Below are 20,928 nucleotides of genomic sequence, written 5' to 3' on the forward strand. Positions count from 1 at the left end.
TGTTTCCTTCTGGAACCCCAGCAACCGCGACGACTTGGGGGAGAGACGTCCCATCGCTCTTGGTTCTGCCGGCCTCGCTGCGGAGGCTTAAGGCGTGTCGCGTGGTGCTGCGGGCTGCTCGGGCTGCTCGGAGGGACGGAGAGCGCTTCACCAGAAACCGGAACCAGGAAAACTGCTGGGATTTAATAACACGGGCTGCGCCGCGGGCTGTTGTGTGCCCGGAGGAGAGGCAGGGAAAAGAGAAAACAAGCGATCGTAGTGAGACGGCAGAAAAGCTGACCAGGCGGCACTTCTTGGGGACACAGTTGCCTAACCTTCGACCTCTCCAGCGCTGGCCAGGCGAAGGCAAAGGAGACTGATGGTTGTTTGCAACTAATCTTGGCTACCGTGGATTTACAAAAAGCAACTTTCCTTTCCCTTCTGGAATTTATTTTCTTGGTACTTTTAAAAAACTAGAACGGTACCCCCAGACAAGTGTCGCGTACAGTTGCGGACTTGTACGTATTTTTAAATGTCTCTGTCCTATTAAATACATGGTGTAAGAGATGTAATTTTTTTTCTCATCTCCCCTCTGCTACTAGGTGCTGGGTGGGGGAAGGAGGTTGGTAATATGGCTGTTAAAACCTTTTGTTACTCGTCAGATGTACTTGTCCCTTGTGAACCATATGTGAAGGAGAATTATTTGTGTGAAAGTGTAAGTTTAACATGGGAAAGTGAGCATAAACACTGACGGTGGGCTGATAAACATTTTTAAAGGTATAAAAAGGGTTAAAAGGAAAAAAATAGCATAATGTACATGGGAATTAAAACTGTATGTTTCCATAAATGTGCTCAATTAACAGATAGTGACATTTGATCAAATTTCTTTCTTGATAAAGATTACCAGGTTTTTCTGCTACGTCCCCATCTAAAGTTAAAACTCCCAGTATAGATTACATATATTTTCCCTTTCAGTGACTGTGAAGTCAGTATTGATATATTTTATGGTTGGGCAAGAGAAACCAACCATATCGTAGCATTACATTTTTTTTTTTCTTTCCTAAATTTAAGATCCCAGATGGCCAATTCCCTCAATGGCCGGAACCCAGGTGGCCGAGGAGGAAACCCCCGCAAAGGGCGTATTCTGGGATTCATTGATGCTATTCAGGATGCAGTTGGCCCCCCCAAGCAGGCAGCTGCTGATCGCAGGACTGTGGAAAAAACTTGGAAATTAATGGATAAAGTGGTGAGTCTGTAAATTATATTTGTAACGTGTACACAGGAATTATTGCTGGATTACACAAGACAATATATGTTTTCAGGTTCATGAGAGCTACTACATGCTTATTTAGCCTTTAGCTATATTTATTCTCAGTATAAAAGAAGAATATTAAATATACTTTAAATATACAGTTCTTCAATTGTAAGTTTGGTAATATGCAGTTTGTTTCATATATATCACTTTGGCTTATGTTGTACTGTTTCCTTGAAAATGAAACTTCAGGCAATCAGATTGAGATCCATACTTACCTTAATCATTAATTACATTAATCATGTAATCAAATCTGCTGAAAAAGAACTAAGTTTATTATTTTGACCAGATAAACAACAATTTAAACATTACCCTCAGTTGTAATTTCCCAATAAAATAATTATGTAACCAAATCTTAAAAAATTATTGGAGAATAAAATATATTATAAAATACAGATAGGAGGTTCCTGAACAAAAATGTGTATTGTTATGCAGGTAGGATGTCCTTCAAATTATATGTGCAGCATTTGTGATAGGCTTAGTACAATGGCCCATTTTCAATCCTTGAAAATTACATTTTACACATAGATTTGTGTAGGTGCTTTCATTGTAGCATTCATAAAACATAATTGTAAGTAGAAAATGCTAAATGCAGAGAATTATGTAGTATTCTTACACATAGCATATAAAACATTTTTAAGAAGCCACCAGTCTATTTATCTAATAGTACATGTTTCCATGAAAAAGTTCATGGATTCTAGATGAGAAATAGACCTGATACAAACAGTTTAAAACATTTCCATTGGTCATCAAGGCACACAGGTTCCTTATAGGTTTTATATATTACATTATTCCTACTACTGTTGTATGGCAAGATAGTTATAGCTTTTTCCAGAACTGAATTCTGATGTGCTACCAACTTTGGGTGTTTTGTAAAAGTTGTTTAAAGATAGCCAGTACTACCGAAATTGTGGCAATAACCCGGATTAAAACATATGTTGTCTATAACAACCTATTTTCTTAGAATCAGTTCAGAATTTAAAATGCCAGTATAAATTTATTGTTGATTCAAACCTGTGGTAGACTTGTAAGTTTTTTATTTAGTTGCCAAATCATTGTCAGTTCCAAATCTGTATTTTTTTATTTTTATTTTTTTAATTACACTTTTACATTTAGTTCATAGTTTTAAAGTAACAAACTTTTATTTAAGGTACAAACTCTTAAGAGTAAAAACAATTACCTGCTGAAGTTGTGGGTTATACCCTTCTTAGCTGTATAAACTTTTGCTGGAGTCCAACATTAACCTGGAAGTTGGACATGATGACCTCAGTTACTCTTCCTACTCTATAATTCTGTGAAATACTATAACTTGAAATGTTGGCAAATTACAGGACATAAGTATGCAATTCTAGTTATATTACATTGAATGTAATATAATAAGCTGACTATACCAACTCAAAATGCTTTACAATCTGACTTTGCCTATTAAAGCCTGAATCTTTCACATTGTTTTCTGTTCTGATGTTTTTGACAAGAAATACCAAAAATTGAATGTGGGGCATTTTGCATAACCACTTGACTGCTGATTGTGGTCTTATTTCTCAAAGTAAAAATATTTTTAAAAGAGTTGGCTATGGTATACACGTCCCGGTGACCGATGCAAATTCGATATTGCAACATTATCCTGGGACAAGTATATTTGCCTTCATTCATGAGAATTGGCTATGTGTTAAATGCACAATATAACTATATTAGCTCTTCAGTGTTAGTTTTTATTTAAAACATTTATACCGTGCCTGTTTACTTCAGATTTCATGACATATTACAATAATTAATTATTACAGCTGCAAAATTTCTTCAAAAGAACTGGTTTAGAAGACCTTGGTACTATAAATTAACCCATATTTTCAAATGGTTGAAGCAGCCATGTCATTTTTCTGGGCTCATATAGTTGGTATATTTTTGTGCAAGTACACACACCGCAATTTGTGCACGCACATATCTGTGGAAATAGTCCAGAGCAGTTCCCAATACATCTGAAACGGGTCTGGAAAAAGTTTACTCTTAACAGTTGGGACCATATTTTTAAATGGATTTGAAAATAATTTGAATTAACTCTTGTTGGTTGTTTGAATTTTTAAAGAAGAGACAGTTTAAAACCTTAAAACACAAACAGGAATATTAAAACTTATAATTGATACTGTTTTGATGAGTTAGCGTGGTATATGGAATCATGGGCTTAATCTGAATACTTGTGATGTTTATGAACTCGGTCAACAAAATCAAGTGAGATTTTCATTTATTTGATATCCAAAGTGTTTTCTTTCCTTCCCATAGTCTATGTTTGTGAAAATACAGTTTTATTTAGTTTAAAGTTAAAACCCCTTATTTTTATCATTTTCCAACTGAAAATTAGGTATTTTGTTTTTACATTTTTCTAAAATAATGGTCAATGAAATATGTATTTAATATACCAAAATTGCTCTTCAAATTTGGTATCCTTTGGGAATTTTTTTTAAATTTCATGTTATAAATTCATCTTAATTTTCTTCATCCTCTGAATTAAACTTGTATACAGGTAATCTTCGACTTACAACACTTCATTTGAAGTTATAACAGCACTGAGAAAAGTGACTTAGGACAGTTTTTCACACTTAACAACCGTTGCAGCATTCCCATGGTCACATGATCAAAATTCAGGGTCATCTAATCATCTCTTGCCACCTTCTGACAAGCAAAATCAATGGGGAAGCCAGATTCACTTAACAACCACGTTGCTAACTTAACAATAGCAGAGATTCACTTAATAAATGTGGCAAGAAAAGTCGTAAAATGAGGCAAAACTCACTTAAGAAATGTCTCAATTAGCAACAAAAATTTGGGCTCATTTGTGGTTGTACGTCAAGGACTACCTGTAATATTTATCTGAATTGAGAGAAATTTCCAGTAAGATATGTCTTTAGGTTTAAATCTCTACAGCATGTCATCTGCTAAGATTTTTGGGCACATCTTAAAAAGAAATTTCTTCTTGGATACTAGATGGTTTGGGATAATAAGGTTATGTGCTGCAACATAAAACTTGAGAGTACAGGGAATTATTTGCAGACATGGCAGCATGTCCCCATCCCTATACACCCCCATACAAAATGGCAGAATATATATCAATTAAGTCTGGATTTAGAAAATTGTGCATTAAAATTTGTTTAAGTGTTTAGATCTATATTTAAATCTATATTTAATCAAACACTAACACTCTTGGGATCAAACTTTGAGAAGCTTTTCAATAATATTTTAATATTAAAACTGATACTAAAACTAAATAAAACATTTAATTTTTCTATTTAGAATAGAATATGTTTTCCATCATTATGATTTTTAAGAGCCTTCATATAATGGGCAAGATTCTAAGATATGGAAGTTCAAAAACAACTTCCAGTCTCCTGCTTGCCCCTTGCCCACTGCAATTCAGTATGCTATTCTGATGAACGTATTGTTCTGATATTTGAATTTGTTTCTCAAAATTGTGTTTCTCTCCATCTAATTTAGAATATTTTTTCAATCTTACGATAACCTATGTAGCAATCCCTCATTCTGATATATATATCATGATTGTCAAAAAGATCTTTTGAAAGCTGAATGGAGGAGAGAAGAGATGTATTCTTGTGATACAAAACTTCCATATTTGAAGTGGTATTCCATTCATGTTAATATTTTTAAACAGAAACACCTAATATATAAGCATAAGTAAAAGCTTTTTAAATCTCTTCTATAAATAGGCAATGTATAATTTTGCATATTGCTTTTTTTTAATAAATAATAGTTCACAACAAAATGTAAGTATTGTTATCCAACACTTATTTCTATGATACCAGTCTAGCTTACATCACAGCTTTTCCTCTCATTGTCTCCTGTCCAAATTCAAGTTAGTAGTTCTGATTTTTCTGATTTGTTGCTATATCTTGTGTTAGCAAATTCTGTACCTTGACTGTGACTGAGTTTATATTAAGAAGTAATGTGGGTTGGGAAATGGGGCTTGGTGTGATATGTAGTCACATATTATGGTCTGTAAACTGGTCAGTGTGAAATAGGACACAGCCTTGTTAAGTAACTAATGAATAAAACAATCTATAAACTGGTCCAGTACTCTTCCAACTTGAATGCTTTCCTGATATATGGACAGAATTCATACAGAATTCTCAGCAAGTAAAAGATATATTTGTTATTTATTTCACTTTTATTGAAGTATCTCTTAAAATGGAAAATTACACTCTGAAAATATTGAATGAAGAAAATCAGTAATTATCAAAATTTGACAAATTGCAGCTATCAGCTCAACAAATTAAAATGTCACCAATAAATTACTGTTTTTTCAAATTGACATTTCATTTTCAGTTGTAATTTTGCTAACAGGCACATGGTTTTTTATATAATCTAATCTATTTGCATTAAAAAAATCTTAAAATATTTTGGAATATGCTTGTTGTCAGGTAAACCAGCATAAATAGTTAGTTGATGTCTGTCTCTCTGTCCATCTCTCTCTCTCTCTCTCTTTCCTTCCCTCCCTCCCTCCCTCCATCCATCTGACCCAATTTTATTCTGGCCAAATTTTTAGCACCTGAAAGTCATTAACTCTGCACAGGAGGAAGTGGTGTAAAGGGTGTGAGGCCATTCTGATTTCCTGTGCTAAGGAAGCCTGCTTCATTTACCGTATATATATATATATATATATATATATATATATATATATATATATATATATATATATATATATATATATATATATATATATATATATATATATATATATATATATATATATATCTTAGCTGTGGTAAAGTTTACTAAATTTTAATGTAGTATCTTTGCTACTAAGTCTGGCCAATTTGCTTTTTACTTGTACAGATCCATATGAATACCTAATTTATAGTTTTCATACTTTAAAAACTGTTTCAGGGCTTTTTGACCTCATTCCTTATAAAATATATAATCAATGAAACATTTTTAAAGAAACTATTGCTCCTTATTATTTGATGGATGAAATGTTTCTGTTGGTTCATATTTCTGCAGTAGTGCAGTATTAATCTAGAATGAAGTTTGTCCTTATGAAGAACTGTTTAAGAACAGACTTACAAGGGCCGCTTTCCATGGTGCAATTACAGTCAGATATCCACATTGGTATAGAAGTATGCGGGTAGAATTTCTCTTTCTGTTCCTTGAAAAATCTAAACAAGTTGAGTTTTCACGAAATAGAAATCTTGGCTATTTAAAATGGGGCAAAGATATTTTCCCTCAGTTTATTATTAGCTAAATGTGGCCTATTGTTTAATTATATACTACTTATACCGAAATACGTACTCAATCTTTAGACTAAAGAATTCTTGAAACTTCAGAAAATAATCAAGTGCACATATTTTAATGGGGAATTAAAATTCCCATGACAAATTCAATTTGTTAAAATGTTATGTTACTACATCTTGTTATTACAAAATGGGTGTGCTTTCAGGTCGTCTTGATCATAGAAACTATAAAATAATACAACTATCTGAAAGTTGAATTATAAAATAAGTTCAGAAACCCCAAATATGATCCTTGGACTGATTAATTTCAGATGAAATATTGTAATAGTTTATTTATTAAAACATTTAAATAAACAGACTAAATAGCCACATAATAGCTGAAATGTAGCATTAGCTGAGAAGGAAACTTGGTACAGATAGTCTTCAATTTACAGTCATAATTGGAACCAGAATTTCTATTGCCAAGCAAGGGAATTATTAAGTGATTTCATAACCTTTTATCATGGTTGTTAAATGAATCACTGCAATGTTAAGTGAATCACATGGTTCTTAAACAACTCTAGCTTCCCTCATTGACTTTGCTTTTTGGAGCTGGCTGAGAAGGTCTCAGATGGTGATTACATGACCTGGGGATTCTACAACCTTCATAAACACATGTTGGTTGCCAAGTAACCTAATTTATTTTTCACATGGGGATGAGGCATTGGTTGTAAATATGAGGACCAGTTGTAAGTCGCTTTTTTCAGTGTTGTAACTTCAAATGATCATTAAATGAATGGTTGTAAATTGAGGACCACCTGTATATTTTTTGCACACAACATATGTTTTGCTAATCATATGGCAAAAGACAAAATACTGACAGTATACTTTTTTCTTTCAATTGGCTTTGGTCTTTGCAAGAACCTTTACTGATATAGGTAGCTGTTCTGTTTCTTCTGTTTAAGTATATTGGCCAATGGGGTAAAGGAAGAGCCACTGAAAGAAGAACTGTTTTCTTTCATAGGGTTTGCTATCTCTTTAGTCAGACGGAATACTTGCTACACACAAGCAACATGTGTAAGGTTTTGACTTATCTGTGTGATGACAGAGACCTGTTTTCATGTCTATACATTTTTTAAAAAATAGAATCTTTATTACGTATTTATTTTGCTGAATTTGGAGACCATCCAATCCTGATGACTGTGAGAAGCTTACTAATAAGATAAAAGACTATTTTCTTTATGAAAAATGAAAAATGATTTTACAAATAATATATAATGGAATCCCATTGGGGATTTGGGAGAAATCACTCTCAGCCCAACCTGCTTTACAAAGATGTTTTGGTGAAAAATAGAACGAAGGGTCACTATGTATGCTGCACTGAGTTCTTTCTACAAAGGTGGGATATATAGTAAATAAATAATAACAATGGTAACAAGTGTTTGTACAGATTTGTGGTTTAAATAGATTAATAGTACTGCCTGGGGTGGGAATTGAAATCTGTCAGGATGGTGAACAGTTAAATCCTTCCTATGGCTTGTAATAGAAGGAAAATGTAAAAAAAAATGTAGAAGAAAAGAGATGAATATAGTTCTTTCCTCATTTTTGAGGTGTCATCAGCAAGGTGCTATATTTAAGTATCTTGATTAAGCTATATGATGAGGAAATCAGACAGTCTGATTTTAGTACAATTTTGTCTTTACATCTTGCTATTTTTATTTTTTTTTCTTTGTTGATTAGTAATACTAAAATTCTTTCTACAGATGTTATCAGTTAGAAATCAACAGTGTTTTGACCTGCATTCATAACAGGTATCTGTATTAAACAGTTGAGTTCCAGGTAATGTTATAGCTTAGGTGTAAGCTTCCCACCATTGTCTTACTCATGTACAATACGTTTTGAGTTGGGTGAACTTAATTGTTAAATTTATGTAAATTATTCTTTAATTGTAGGTCAGACTATGTCAGAATCCTAAACTTCAATTGAAAAATAGCCCACCTTACATACTTGACATTTTGCCGGATACATACCAACATTTGCGACTTATTTTGAGCAAGTATGATGAAAACCAGAAACTTGCACAGCTCAGTGAAAATGAATATTTTAAAATCTATATTGATAGTCTCATGAAAAAGTCAAAACGAGCTATAAGACTTTTTAAGGAGGGAAAAGAAAGAATGTATGAGGAACAGTCACAGGACAGGTAAGAGAATTTACATATCTATCTAAACTGTTTTTCTCTTTAGGAACATTCTATATACTTTCTGAACAAAATTTATCAGACTTTTTGTTGCTATTCAGAGTGAAAATACATAATGTTTTAATGTATGTGCAAGTTTGTATTGCTCAATTTGATAGCCTATTGATGTGTTTTCCTAGAGAGCCATAACTGAGTTTTGATTATGGATTTATGTTTAGGATAAATAAAGATCAATTTGTTTGGAAATACCAGTGTGTAATAGCATTAGTTTCACTTGTTTTTAAAATAGTTTTGCATATTCAGTTAGACTAATTGAAGTTTAATTGTGTGTTTGGGAAGGCTTCTAAATGTCAGTGCTGACGTTTGTTTCCCTGTGAGTTAATAGTATTAGATGATGTTGTTGAAGTCTGTTATGGAACTATATTTCTATATATGTGAAATAATGATCATACTCTAAAATATATACTCTTTAGTTAATATTTCGAGTTTTAATATTAATAATTAGTGACTAGAATGCAGGTTATTTTATTAACTATAATGTCTTAATATCTTTAACAGCTTGGGGCAATTTTTAATGCAATCTTTTTTTTGTCGGCTAGAGCCATTTCATAATTTAAAATAAGTACCAAGCATATTTTTATTTAAAATTAAGAATTTCTGTAATACAAGAACAAAAGTACCCACCTATTTGATGTATTAACTTCATTTATAGAAAACATTTTTTCATACTAAAGATTCCTATTTTGGATAAAATGAATAACTAAGTAGATAATTAGAGGTGTTGCTTTGAGAAAGAAATGCTGAAAAACAAGGAAAACTTTTTGACTTTGAGACGGGAAAGTGGGTAGCAAGCATGAAGAAGTGGAAGAACTTAGTGGAAAAACTTAGTACTTTTCTCCTTTTTGTATTGCATGGAAGATTTTCTTCATTTTTGACTTTAAAGTGGCCTAATCCATCATTTCATATTTGCGAGAGCTTAGGGTTTTCCCCTCCATAATAAGTAGAGTAAAACATCAAATGGATATAGTTTTATATATAAAGGTTAAGTCACTTATTACTAATAGGCTACACTTCAGGTAGCAAGCTAAATAAATTGAAGTTATTCTGCTTTGCATTTGTTGTAAGATATTTTATAGTTTTGTATCATTTATAAAGCTGCTTAAATTTTGTCTATGTATAAGTGTTGTGTCATGAGAAGTGAAAATGGCAATTCAAAGCACAGGTGAAAATGTATTAATGCCTGAGATGCTACATTGAGCTCTATACAGAGCACACAAATGTTATTGAATAACTAGACAATCTGATTAATTGGGTTATCATTTTAGAGATATTTCTTTACCAGATTCCTCACTGCCTTCAAGAATGTCAGAATTTCTAATGTACGTGAAAAGTTCTTAAACATTAATTGAGAATCTGCCTTGAAAGTAGCTCATGTTGAACTATATAGTACACTAAAAAATCAGGCATTGACCACTTTTTATGACATTTTGTATTCTCATAAAATGTTTTGATATTTTTTATGTCATAAAGTATTTTATAAAATTTGCCAAATTTCAATTCCATGCGTCCCAAAGTTTGGGCGCATTCTGTCAGTTAGCACTTTTTAGGTAAATGATGCAGATATAGAAACATGGCATCTGAATACCTTTTTTAGGGCCTTGATGGCCTACTCTACCAACGGCTTGTTTATGGCATATTTTATGACTGTTTGTTCTTTTAATGTTGATGATAGATCCTAAAACATAGAAGCCATCAACCACTTTTATGTCTTCATTAGCAATTCTAAATTGACAAAAGTAGACTGATACTTACAATTGCTTCCCAAATGAAATATCTTATTACATATGCTCCTGAGTACAGAAGTAGTCTGGTGGAAGTAGCAAGGGCATTGCAAATCAAGAGGAAAGTATCAGTATACTTAGATTTTCTTTTTTTAGTGCACAAGAGGATGTATTAACAGAAAGATGATGATAATGTTATTGCCATCAATAGAGGGAGGATGATTTTTTTCTTCTCACACATGAGTAAAATAAAGAAAATACCATTTGAAGGCATTTTATCACAATAAAATTGATCCACTAATTTATTGAATAATAAAATCTGATGTTGCAAATGCTTGGATTAATAACACATCAACTCAACTACATTCTCAATATGTTTTTAATAACTTAAATATTTTAATTAATTAAAAATACAACTTACTAACAAAATTGAAAGCCCTTAAAGCCCTTATTTCATATTCTGTTTGTCTTTAATATAGAAATATTAATAAAATCAAGAAACCATTTCAATATAACTTTGTATTGTAATCATGTATCCTAACAGTTTCCCTGAAACTGATGAATATATGGTTTGTTGAAATGGTAATGGGACATTGTCATTTGAAATACAAACAAGGAAACAATTTTGATAAAATTAAAAAAACTTTATATATCAATAAACTGTTGCTGATTTGTTATCACTTAGCTCAGCCTTGGAGCTTCAGACTTCCTTTTGTATCACATATCATTTTTCTGTTAATATAGATAGAGCTGTAAATAGAGCTCTAAATAATAGAGCTGTAAATATTTTGCAGTAGAACTTATCCTTTGCCAGGAGGTATATACCCAATCACTTAAGACCAAAATAATTGGTGCCTAAGCATTGTCAGACTTTGAGCAAATGATACTAACTTCATTGAATGACTTAACAACATATTGCTTTAATTTGAAATATGAAAGTCTGGTTATTTATGTAAGAAGTAGATGGAATAAACAAATATGTATGGCAATCACTTTGAAGTGGCACATTGCTTGTCTAGTTCTAAAATATTTTATATGGTAGAGTGGTTTTTTCAGTGTCTCTGTGTTTGTATGAGCACAAGAGAAATAATGCTAACTGCTTAAGAGTCTTTATGTTGATTTTGTCATTAAAACATCTTAATTTTTAAGTTTTACACAATAAGATTTGTACAATAATGTTTGTACAGTTTTTCTTTCATCTGGAAACATCAAAATACATGTTAGTTCAACTATATAATAAAATGGGAAGAATTATATGATCATTCTTTAATTGAAAATCATGAAACGGTTGATAACAAAAGTATATTGGATGATCATTTAGCTTATACCTATAGTTAAGAGGAAAAATATGGGATGTGATTTTAGAAAAATGTTAAGACAGCTGTGCCATTGAAAAATTGAATAAATATATTCATTGACATTTTTCCTTATAATGTATTTCAACATACATATATTTGATCTTTGTTTTAACAATATTAGTATATAAAGAGGATGTATTATAACAAATATGTACTTTTACATTTTATATTCCATTGTGTAATTTAAATATACATAAATGCAGATTAGATCAAGAAAGGTCCAGTCTTATTTAAACATGAGACATTTAGTTTGATTTGCTCATTGTTGTTGTATGTGATATCACCATGCCTAGATTAAAGGACCTCTCTGAGCCCTTCCGAAAGAAAGTTAAAGATGCCTATGACCCTCAGAAGGGATTTTAAAAGATTGACAAACAATTGGATATCAGTCATTCCACTATCTGAAAAATCATGTATAAGTGGAGATTTCAAACAAGTTTAGCTTGTCTCAGCAAATTCACCCTAAGAACAGAACACACGATGTTGAAAAAAGTCTTTAAAAATCACAGACTTTTATTGTGTGACATAAAAATAATTGTCACCATTATTAATATCAGAATTCATGAGTCTACTATAAGAAAAAAACTGCACAAATTAGATATAGGCAAAGATCACAACTTCTTTTGGTTACACAAGGCAAAATAATATTATTTGGCCACTATACTACAAGACATGTTTAAACAAAACCAATGATATCATTTTGCCAGAAGAACCTCTTACCAACGATAAATCATGATAGTGGAAATGTTATGCTTTGGAGCTACTTTGCTGCATCAGGGTCTGGATGGCACACCATCACAGAATCCACTATAGAATTCTTCATTGTACCCAAGAGTGCTTGAGGATAATGTGATTATATCTGTCAGAAGTTTGAAGCTCGATCAAAAGTTGAGTCATTCTTGCCATATGACCATGTCCCTAAACATTCCAGGAAATGAAGGGTTCTGAAATGGTCAAATTAAAGCCCAGGTTTAAACCCCATTGAGATGCTGTGGGTGTTTTGAAATGGGCTGTACATGCAAGAAATCCCTCAAACATTGCACTGCTGGAAAAAAAAATGCATAGTGAAATGGGAAAAATTCCTCTCAGTTAATGTTAGAGACTGGAAAATAGTTATAAGAATTACGTACTTGAAGTTCTTCTGCTAAAGGAGATACAGCCTGGTATTAGAGGAAAAAGTATTTTTTCATATAAGAGTTTGTATTATTGTAATCATTAATCATGCAGAGGTCAAATGAATTGAAAACCATGAACGTAAATCATCTGTCATGCAGATAAAACCTGCAAAATTTCATAAGGGTGTATAGGCTGAATGGGAAGATGCAATTCATCCTATGATTGGGTGTTATTCGAGATTTAAAAATGTTGACTGCCATCTCAAATTGCATTTAGTTCTTTTAAAATTGCTATAATGATCCTAAATTCTTGGATTATTGGTTTACTTCAAGGACAGTCACATACAGAAAACATTGGGATCTTCCTTAAAACTCCACAGTAGTTTAATCTGAAAAATCCTTATCCTTGAAGACACATTAAGTAGAAAAGCTTCCTATGAATTTTATTTCTGATAATTAAATAGTCATATCCATATAACAACGATATGGAAGGGGTTTGCATTCCCTTGCAAGATGGTTTTATGTTTTCCAGCTGTGTCTATAGAATCCCAACAGTTTTGTCAGGGACACGAAGCAAGAATTGTGACCCAAGTTTTGCCCATTCGGTGAGTGTGTAACTGATGTTATGATGCACATACAAAAGGGGAGGAACTTGTGTTGCAGTATTGTAACATTTATTGCATAATTTACCCCTTATCTGGACAGTTGTGATTCTTTCCAGCACAACAGTACAGGTAATCCTTGACTGATGATAATTTATTCAACGAAGATTAGACATTTGTTAAGTGCGTTTTGCCCTATTTTATGACCTTTCTTGCCACAGTTAAGAGAATCACTGCAGTTATTAAGTTAGTAGCACGAATGTTAAGTGAATCTGGCTTCTCCATTGACTTTGCTTGTCAAAGGGTCACAAAAGGGGGTCACATGACCTGGGACACTGCAACTGTCATAAATATGAGCCAGTTGCAAAGGGTCTGAATTTTCATCACGTGATCATAGGGATGCTGCAATAGTAACTGAAAAACACATACAAGTCACTTTTTTCAGTGTCGTAACTTCAGATGGTTACTACATGAACTCTTGTAAGTTGAAGACTACCTGTGTTTCCTGATTTGGTCAGTTTGTAAATAAGAGATTGATTGGGAGTCTTCAATTGTAATAATTTTCTCATAGAAAAAGGTGAAATATAAATATAATAATAAATATAATATCATGAAAGGGAGATCAGTAATATGAAATATTTCTTTTGGATGGTCTGTTACATTAGGATATAGCAAGAACAATTTTATTGGAAAATTAATAAAAAAAAACTTCCTGACAATTAGCTGCATTTTTACTTTTAATATAATAGTCTGCCTGGAATTAATTAGCTTCAACAGTTTAATAGCAGTGAGAAAAATGCTGATGCCAAAGGCATTTAGCAGTATGGTTAATCATTGCCAGTTTATAGCCAGATGATATTTAGTAAATATGCAAACATTCCTTTATTTCATATGTCTTAACAAACTTATTTTAAAAAATAAGTTTATAAATCCTAATACCATATGATGAATTATCAAATTATGGTTCAGATTTATGCACCCTTTTATAGTAGTAGTAAAATCCATAAGATAGAGCTAATCACTTCTATTATTATGATCCTTGCTATAATTATGAAAACTAAGGTAATAAGTAAAATACAGATTTTTATTGCACTTTTAAAAATCAAAAATGGATGCCACTATAAAAATCATTAGCTGTGGTGAAAAAAGAAAACACCAGCCATACTGGGAATAAGTGTGTATATTTTCAATCTTGATCCCAGAAGAGCTGTGAGTAAAGGACTTCTAAAGAGTGAGGAAAAGAAAAAAATGAAGCAGACAGTGAGTACACATACAGGAACACACCCTGTTATTGGGTTCTCTCATTATTGTTATTGGCCTGTAAAACTTCTTTAACCTTTCAAGGAGACTTGGAATTATTTTTCTGCCAGCAAACAAGCTGATCTTTCAGAGCTAGTTGTTGTCAAGGAAAAGGATGCCTAAATTTCTCAGTTGAGACTGGTGTTCCAGACTTGTTTCTTGAGGAGAATAATAAATGGGCTTGTCATTGGGCACAGAAGTAAAAGTTTCTGCTTTATTTGTTTTTCTTTTATTAACTAATGCAATAAAATGTAAAAGAAAAAAATGTTAAATCACTTTGTTTAACAACCAAGTTGCCAGTCCTAATTGTGGTCACTAAGCAAATACTTAAAGTATAAATGCAATGAGGTCATTTCTAAATGTTATTTCTTTTTGAAAGAGATGTCACCTAAAAATCCATTGAATTTTTTTACATTTTTCTGTAAAAAGAATACACATACACACACACACATACATAAAATATTTTGAAAAATAAAAAGTAACCCCCCCAATTAAGAAATATTATAAAAAATTGTGCTCTGGTAGCCCCTCTTTTTTCTCCCCTCCCTTCTCCAGCCACTAACTGCTACATGAATATTTTTATAGTTTACTTTGGATATTTCTGTTTGGATCATTTTGAAGTTTAGTTACATTTGTTAAGACCATAGCTTCAAAAAATACTGTATCTACAGTACATAACTACAAAACCTCTTTTTTGTAGCCTTTAATAAAATCTGGGAGCCATAATTCCTGTGGTATTGAAATTTGGAAAATTTTATAAAACATTTTATGACATCAAAATTATGATAAGGCATTTTATGACATAATACAAAATGCTGTAAAACATTTCTGTGGTCAGTTCCTGATATTTGACTGCTATGTAGGTCAGTATGGCCCACATATCCCTGATAAACTAGAAACCTACCATTGTTAAAGATATTGAGGAATCTGGTAAGGAAATATCTCTGAAATGATGACCCAAGGCATCATAAGTTGTTTGGTTTGTTTTAATGCTGTGTTCCTGCGAGCTTAAAGAGACAGGTATGAATAATCACCTTCCCCCATTTCTTTTATGTGTCCAGTGTTTGCTTGTCTGTTGCTCCTGTCCCTATGTGAAGAGGTCACTGTCACATTAGCCATTATAGTTAGTTTTGCCATTGGTAGAAACAAAAATTCTTCAGGTTTCTGAATATAAAAAACTTAATCATTTAAAATGTTAATGTTTTTAATGGTTCAATATAGATGATCATATCTTGCCTTTGGATATATGTGCATCCCCCTTTCATCAGGGGCCAAACCCAGGAAGTTTTATATTTTATTGATTCATTTGAACTGAGCAAAGTGGTCAATAGGTTCAGAACCAGGCAGCCTATATAGACAGAAATTGAATTTGATTTCTTGTCCTACTTGTTCCAAAACCTTTAACCTTAGTTTTAGATGAAGCAAGAAATTATAGGTCAGTGGTGGCAAACCTATGGCATGGGTGCCAGAGGCGGCACTCAGAGCCCTCTCTGTGGGCACACACCCCGCCCCCCCAGTCCTAGGCCTTCAGCTGGGTTTTATAAAACCTTTTTGCTTTAGGCCTCCGCCGCCGTGTACACACAAAAAAAAAGGTTCAATCAATCAGTCAATTTCAACTTCTTGCAGGAAAAAAAAAGATCTTGCAAAGTTGGAATTGATTGATTGAACTTTTTAGTCCCACCCAGTCTGCTGTTACCACTGCAGCCACGCCCACCCAATGGGCACACCCACCTGGCACCCAATGATGCATAAAGGGGTTTTGGGTTGCAGTTTGGGCACTCGGTCTCTAAAAGGCTCGCCATCACTGTTATAGATAATGGAAGATACCGTGCTGTATTATTTCTATCACCAAAAGGGATGAACGGACTGTTTCAACCAAGCTTAGAGTATTATATCAGATTGTAAACAAGTTAATTAAAATTTTAATTTTAACTAAATCATGGCTGTTTAACACATTCTTGCTTATATATTTAAAAGCTTTTTTATTATATAACACTTTATTTTAATATAAATTACCTCGAGACCTTAAAAAGTAGACATTAAAACTCACATAGATGTATTATCTATACAGTAGATCACCCAGTTTCTGTATTTTTAAATGATTTTCTTTCAAGAAATCTTACAATTTATGTCTATAAACATTTAAAGTTCAATCTTTTTCTGCTTATTTTGCAAGAAACACTGTATTATTATTTTGTTTTGTAGTATTTATATATAGGATTTTGTGAAATGAAGTAGCTATGAATTGTCCCAGAAAAGTATTCCTTTTTAAAACTCTGGACCTGATGTTTAATTGTCAAAAACGAGATGATAAAGAAGAAACATAATCAAACTCATTTTTGGAATTTGATTAACTATACAGACAGTTTTTGAAGATTTTTATATTATATGCATTGCAATTTACGAATCTTGAATAATTAAAATTTGTTGCCATTGTGAAAATAACAAACACATGTATAAAAATTTCTATAGTGTAACATACTGAGAACAGATTTCCTGTTTATATATTTTGTGGTTAGTTAAAAGGCAGGTAAGAGCAGCAGACCCAAGTTTCAGTTTCTTTTGGCAAATTAGCACTTGTGTTAACAGACTAGATAATTCGCAATATCCCTAAGTGCTGTTTTTGACATTCCTTTTCTATAGAAACATAATACTATCCAATGCATTTTAAATATTTTTATTCTGCAAATCATAATTTGAGATTCATTAACAGTCTTGCTATAAAGGTTTCCCATTTTCTAGACATGAAAATATCTTTCTGTTCTTAAAAATGTTTTGCCTTAACCTTGTATTTGATTTAGTCCTTCATGGGATAGTTAGATTCCTATAAAATGTGGGTTGTTTGATGACTAAGAAGTTTTAAGCAGCCAAAATGGGATTAAAATATAAGAGGAGGAATTAAAGTGTTTTCCTTCCAATTTTATGAAATGCAACAATCACTACTTTTTTCCACTGCCAGAAACATATTGTTTAGAAATAGTACATTCCCCAAGATGCTTATGAAGTAAGAAAAAAATAGCTGTAAATTTGTTTTACCTTTTGAAATCTCAGAATATGGGAAAATGGGAAAATAGAGATTAAAAATGTTATGGAAAAATTGAGTTTTAATCTTAGGATAGAAATTTGTTAGATACATATGCCTTTTATAGTGTAACATTTAAAAAAACTATTAACATACAGTGTCAGTGAAATTATCCAAGAAGTTACATGTAATTTATATATTTAATTTATTTTTATTGGTTATTGATTAATAAACAGAAAGAAAGAACAAAACACAAAGGTAATAATGATGCAGATCTTGCAGAAGGTCAGAAGGGTGGGAGCTGATTTCACCTCAAGGGTTAAGATATTCCAAATGGCAGGAACTGTGGCAGAGAAGGCTTTTCTCCTGGACCCTGCCAGCCAAAATTGACTGGCAGGATCCTCAATATACCTCTCTGCCAGTGTGGATGGGACAGGTCAGTCCCATCAGGGTGAGACAGTTCCTCAAGTAGCCTGGACCCATGCCATGAAGGACTTTAAAGGTGATAATCAACACCTTGAATTGCACATGGAAGCAAATTACTAACCAGTGCAGCTCACGGACCCTGGTGTAACATGGACCACTCTAGGGGCCCTAAGAACTGTCCATGTCGCTGCACTCTGCACCAGCTATAGCCCCGTGTGGAGTGCATTGCAGTAATCCAAACATGAGATAACTAGAGCTTGAGTGACTGAGCATAGGGACTCCTGATCCAGGGAAGGCTGCAACTGGTGTACAAGACGAAGTTGTGCAAAAGCTCTCCTAGCCATGACTGCCATCTGTTTTTTGAGCAGGAATCGCAAGTCAAGGAGAACCCCAAGTTGCAGATTGGGTATGTCTGGAATAGTGCCATCCCAACCAGAACGAAAGAGATTAAAGTCCCAGATCTTGAAGTTCCATGCATCTTAAGCCACTTGCTCTTGCCAGGTTTCAGCTGAAGTCTGTAGTCCCTCATCCAGTGTCCCTCAGCCTCTAGGCACCGCAAGAGGATAGCCACAGAGCCACTTGGTTCACCAGGGGTGAAGTTATAAAGTTCAGTATCATCAGCATACTGATGATACCTCAATCCATAGTGTTGAATGATCTCACCCAGTGGCTTCATGTAGATGTTAAAAAGGAATGGAGAGAATACTGAGCCCCATGGCATGCCACAGAGGAGTGGCTGTGGGCTGGACCTCTCACTCCCAATCAACACCGGTCTTGGAGAAAGCAGCCAAACCAGCACAAAACTGCACCACCCAGCTTCAAACCCCGTAGCCAGCCAAAAAGATACCATCGTTGAATGTATCAAGGGTTGCTAAGTCAAGATGAGCAAAGATGGCTGTAAACGTATTATTGAAAAATAATAGTCATTTTAAAAAAAAATAACTTAATGTTGTTCTTTGGGTAATATTGCTACTCATATTCAGTTTCCTGAAACATTAAAAAAAAAAAATAACACAACTGTGCAAAACATTAAAAGTTAGGGAAATAAACTACAGAAAATATACAGGTAGTCCTCAGTCTACGACCTTAATGGAGCCTGCCCATTACAGTGCAAGTGTTAAGTGAGACAGCCTTGCTTAATGACCCTTACCCCTTGTTCTCTCTGATGCCACCGTTATATGAACATGTGGGTCGTTAAATGAGCATGGGGTAACTCATGGGTAGGGGAGGACCTGGGAGGCTTGCTACCCTCCTAGGTCCACAAAGGAGACAGGCAAGCAGCAAAAAGCTTTGCAAAAACAGTCCATCTGGGGGAAGAGCCCAGCCAGATTAGAGCCTGGAACCCTATTCCAAGCCAGAGTGGCTTCCAAACAGCCTCTGTGCTTGGCCCACGAAGCTATGCTTGCGGACTGGGCCTCTGCCCTAGTCAGCTGGCTGTCAGAAACCTGAAAACTTGCTAGCTTTGGGGAAGTTAGCTATCTGCATGCAGAGGAGGCAGCTTCAGGACAAGCTTTCCAAAACCTTTCCCTTTCTGAATGCCCTCCCTCTCACAGATACCCACATTCCTTTAATAAAGAAAAAACAAACAAACAAAAACCCCCGGAAGGGAAAGACTTGCTGATGTTTCTCCTCATCTCCCTCCCCACCACCACCATTAGGTACTGAAACTAAATGCCTCAACCTGCCAACATTGATTCCTTTTAACTACTTAAATTTTAGTAAATTTAATGCATGCCTGGAAAGAGAGCAACAAAATTTGTAAGTTACTTACCTTGGTGAGTCACTGCCAGGCTGAAGATGGAAAGGACAGAAGAAAGCAAAGAAAATCTTTCTGAAGCTCTTTATGTTGAGGAAATGAAGAAAAAATTCATCTCTAAAGAAAAAGGGGCAGCACAAATGTACACTAAATGGCCACGGCAGACGCTGGGTCCTTAAGGCAATCAGGTCTGTTACATTTTTAAAATAACAATGCTACATTATGTACACTACTTATTTAGTATTCAGTAGCAAATGATTACTCAAGAATCATGGACATAGCCTGTTCGGCAAAATAACTTTATATATTTGAAATGCTAAAATAAATAAAATAGCGCGGCAAGTTCAGATGTGGGCAAATAAAATGTACAATTCATAAGAGCACAAATAGAAGGTTGCCCCAACACACCAAGGTTTAGCAGTCTAATCAACATTGAGTGTTTTACAGTTTTAACTGTATTCTGAAGTTTCCACAAATGAAAATATAAAAAAGAATGGAACACAAAGTGCAAGGATGAATGAAAGATGCCAAATTCCAAAACTCCAAGAGTCAACCATCCAAAATAAACCATCAGAATTCAGCTTTTGGAAATGTAAATAAACAAGTGAAAACTAAATCATTGTATCGATGTCTTGCTGACTTTAAGTATGTATACTCTATAGTTGCTCTTGATTCCTCTTATTGTAGACGTTTAGAATGCCTTTGAAAGTAAAGATACCGTAGAAAATATCAGAAAAGATCATTGTCTCCTTTCTTTTTGCATCACACAGTGTGACAAGCTTTGTACTTACCCAGAACTCAAAAGCTACAGCCATTGTCTGGCTTAATAAATGGGACTGACAAAACTCAGCTGTCATTAAGG

At 33.6% G+C, this 20,928-nt stretch overlaps 1 protein-coding gene across 1 annotated transcript in view; it reads left to right on the forward strand.

The window, feature by feature from the left end:
• The first annotated feature begins 492 nt into the window (after nt 1–492).
• CBLB (Cbl proto-oncogene B) overlaps nt 493–20,928 on the forward strand; it is a 74,317-nt gene continuing 53,881 nt past the window's right edge. The window contains exons 1-3 of the mRNA XM_015815889.1: nt 493–497; nt 1,051–1,225; nt 8,460–8,710. Of these exons, the coding sequence (XP_015671375.1) occupies nt 1,058–1,225; nt 8,460–8,710 (419 nt within the window). The 5' untranslated portion in view covers nt 493–497; nt 1,051–1,057. The remainder of the gene's footprint in view (nt 498–1,050; nt 1,226–8,459; nt 8,711–20,928) is intronic.

Source organism: Protobothrops mucrosquamatus, unplaced genomic scaffold (genome assembly GCF_001527695.2).
Source record: "Protobothrops mucrosquamatus isolate PMUCROS unplaced genomic scaffold, P.Mucros_1.0 scaffold382, whole genome shotgun sequence".
In the NCBI taxonomy this organism is placed as follows: domain Eukaryota; kingdom Metazoa; phylum Chordata; class Lepidosauria; order Squamata; family Viperidae; genus Protobothrops; species Protobothrops mucrosquamatus.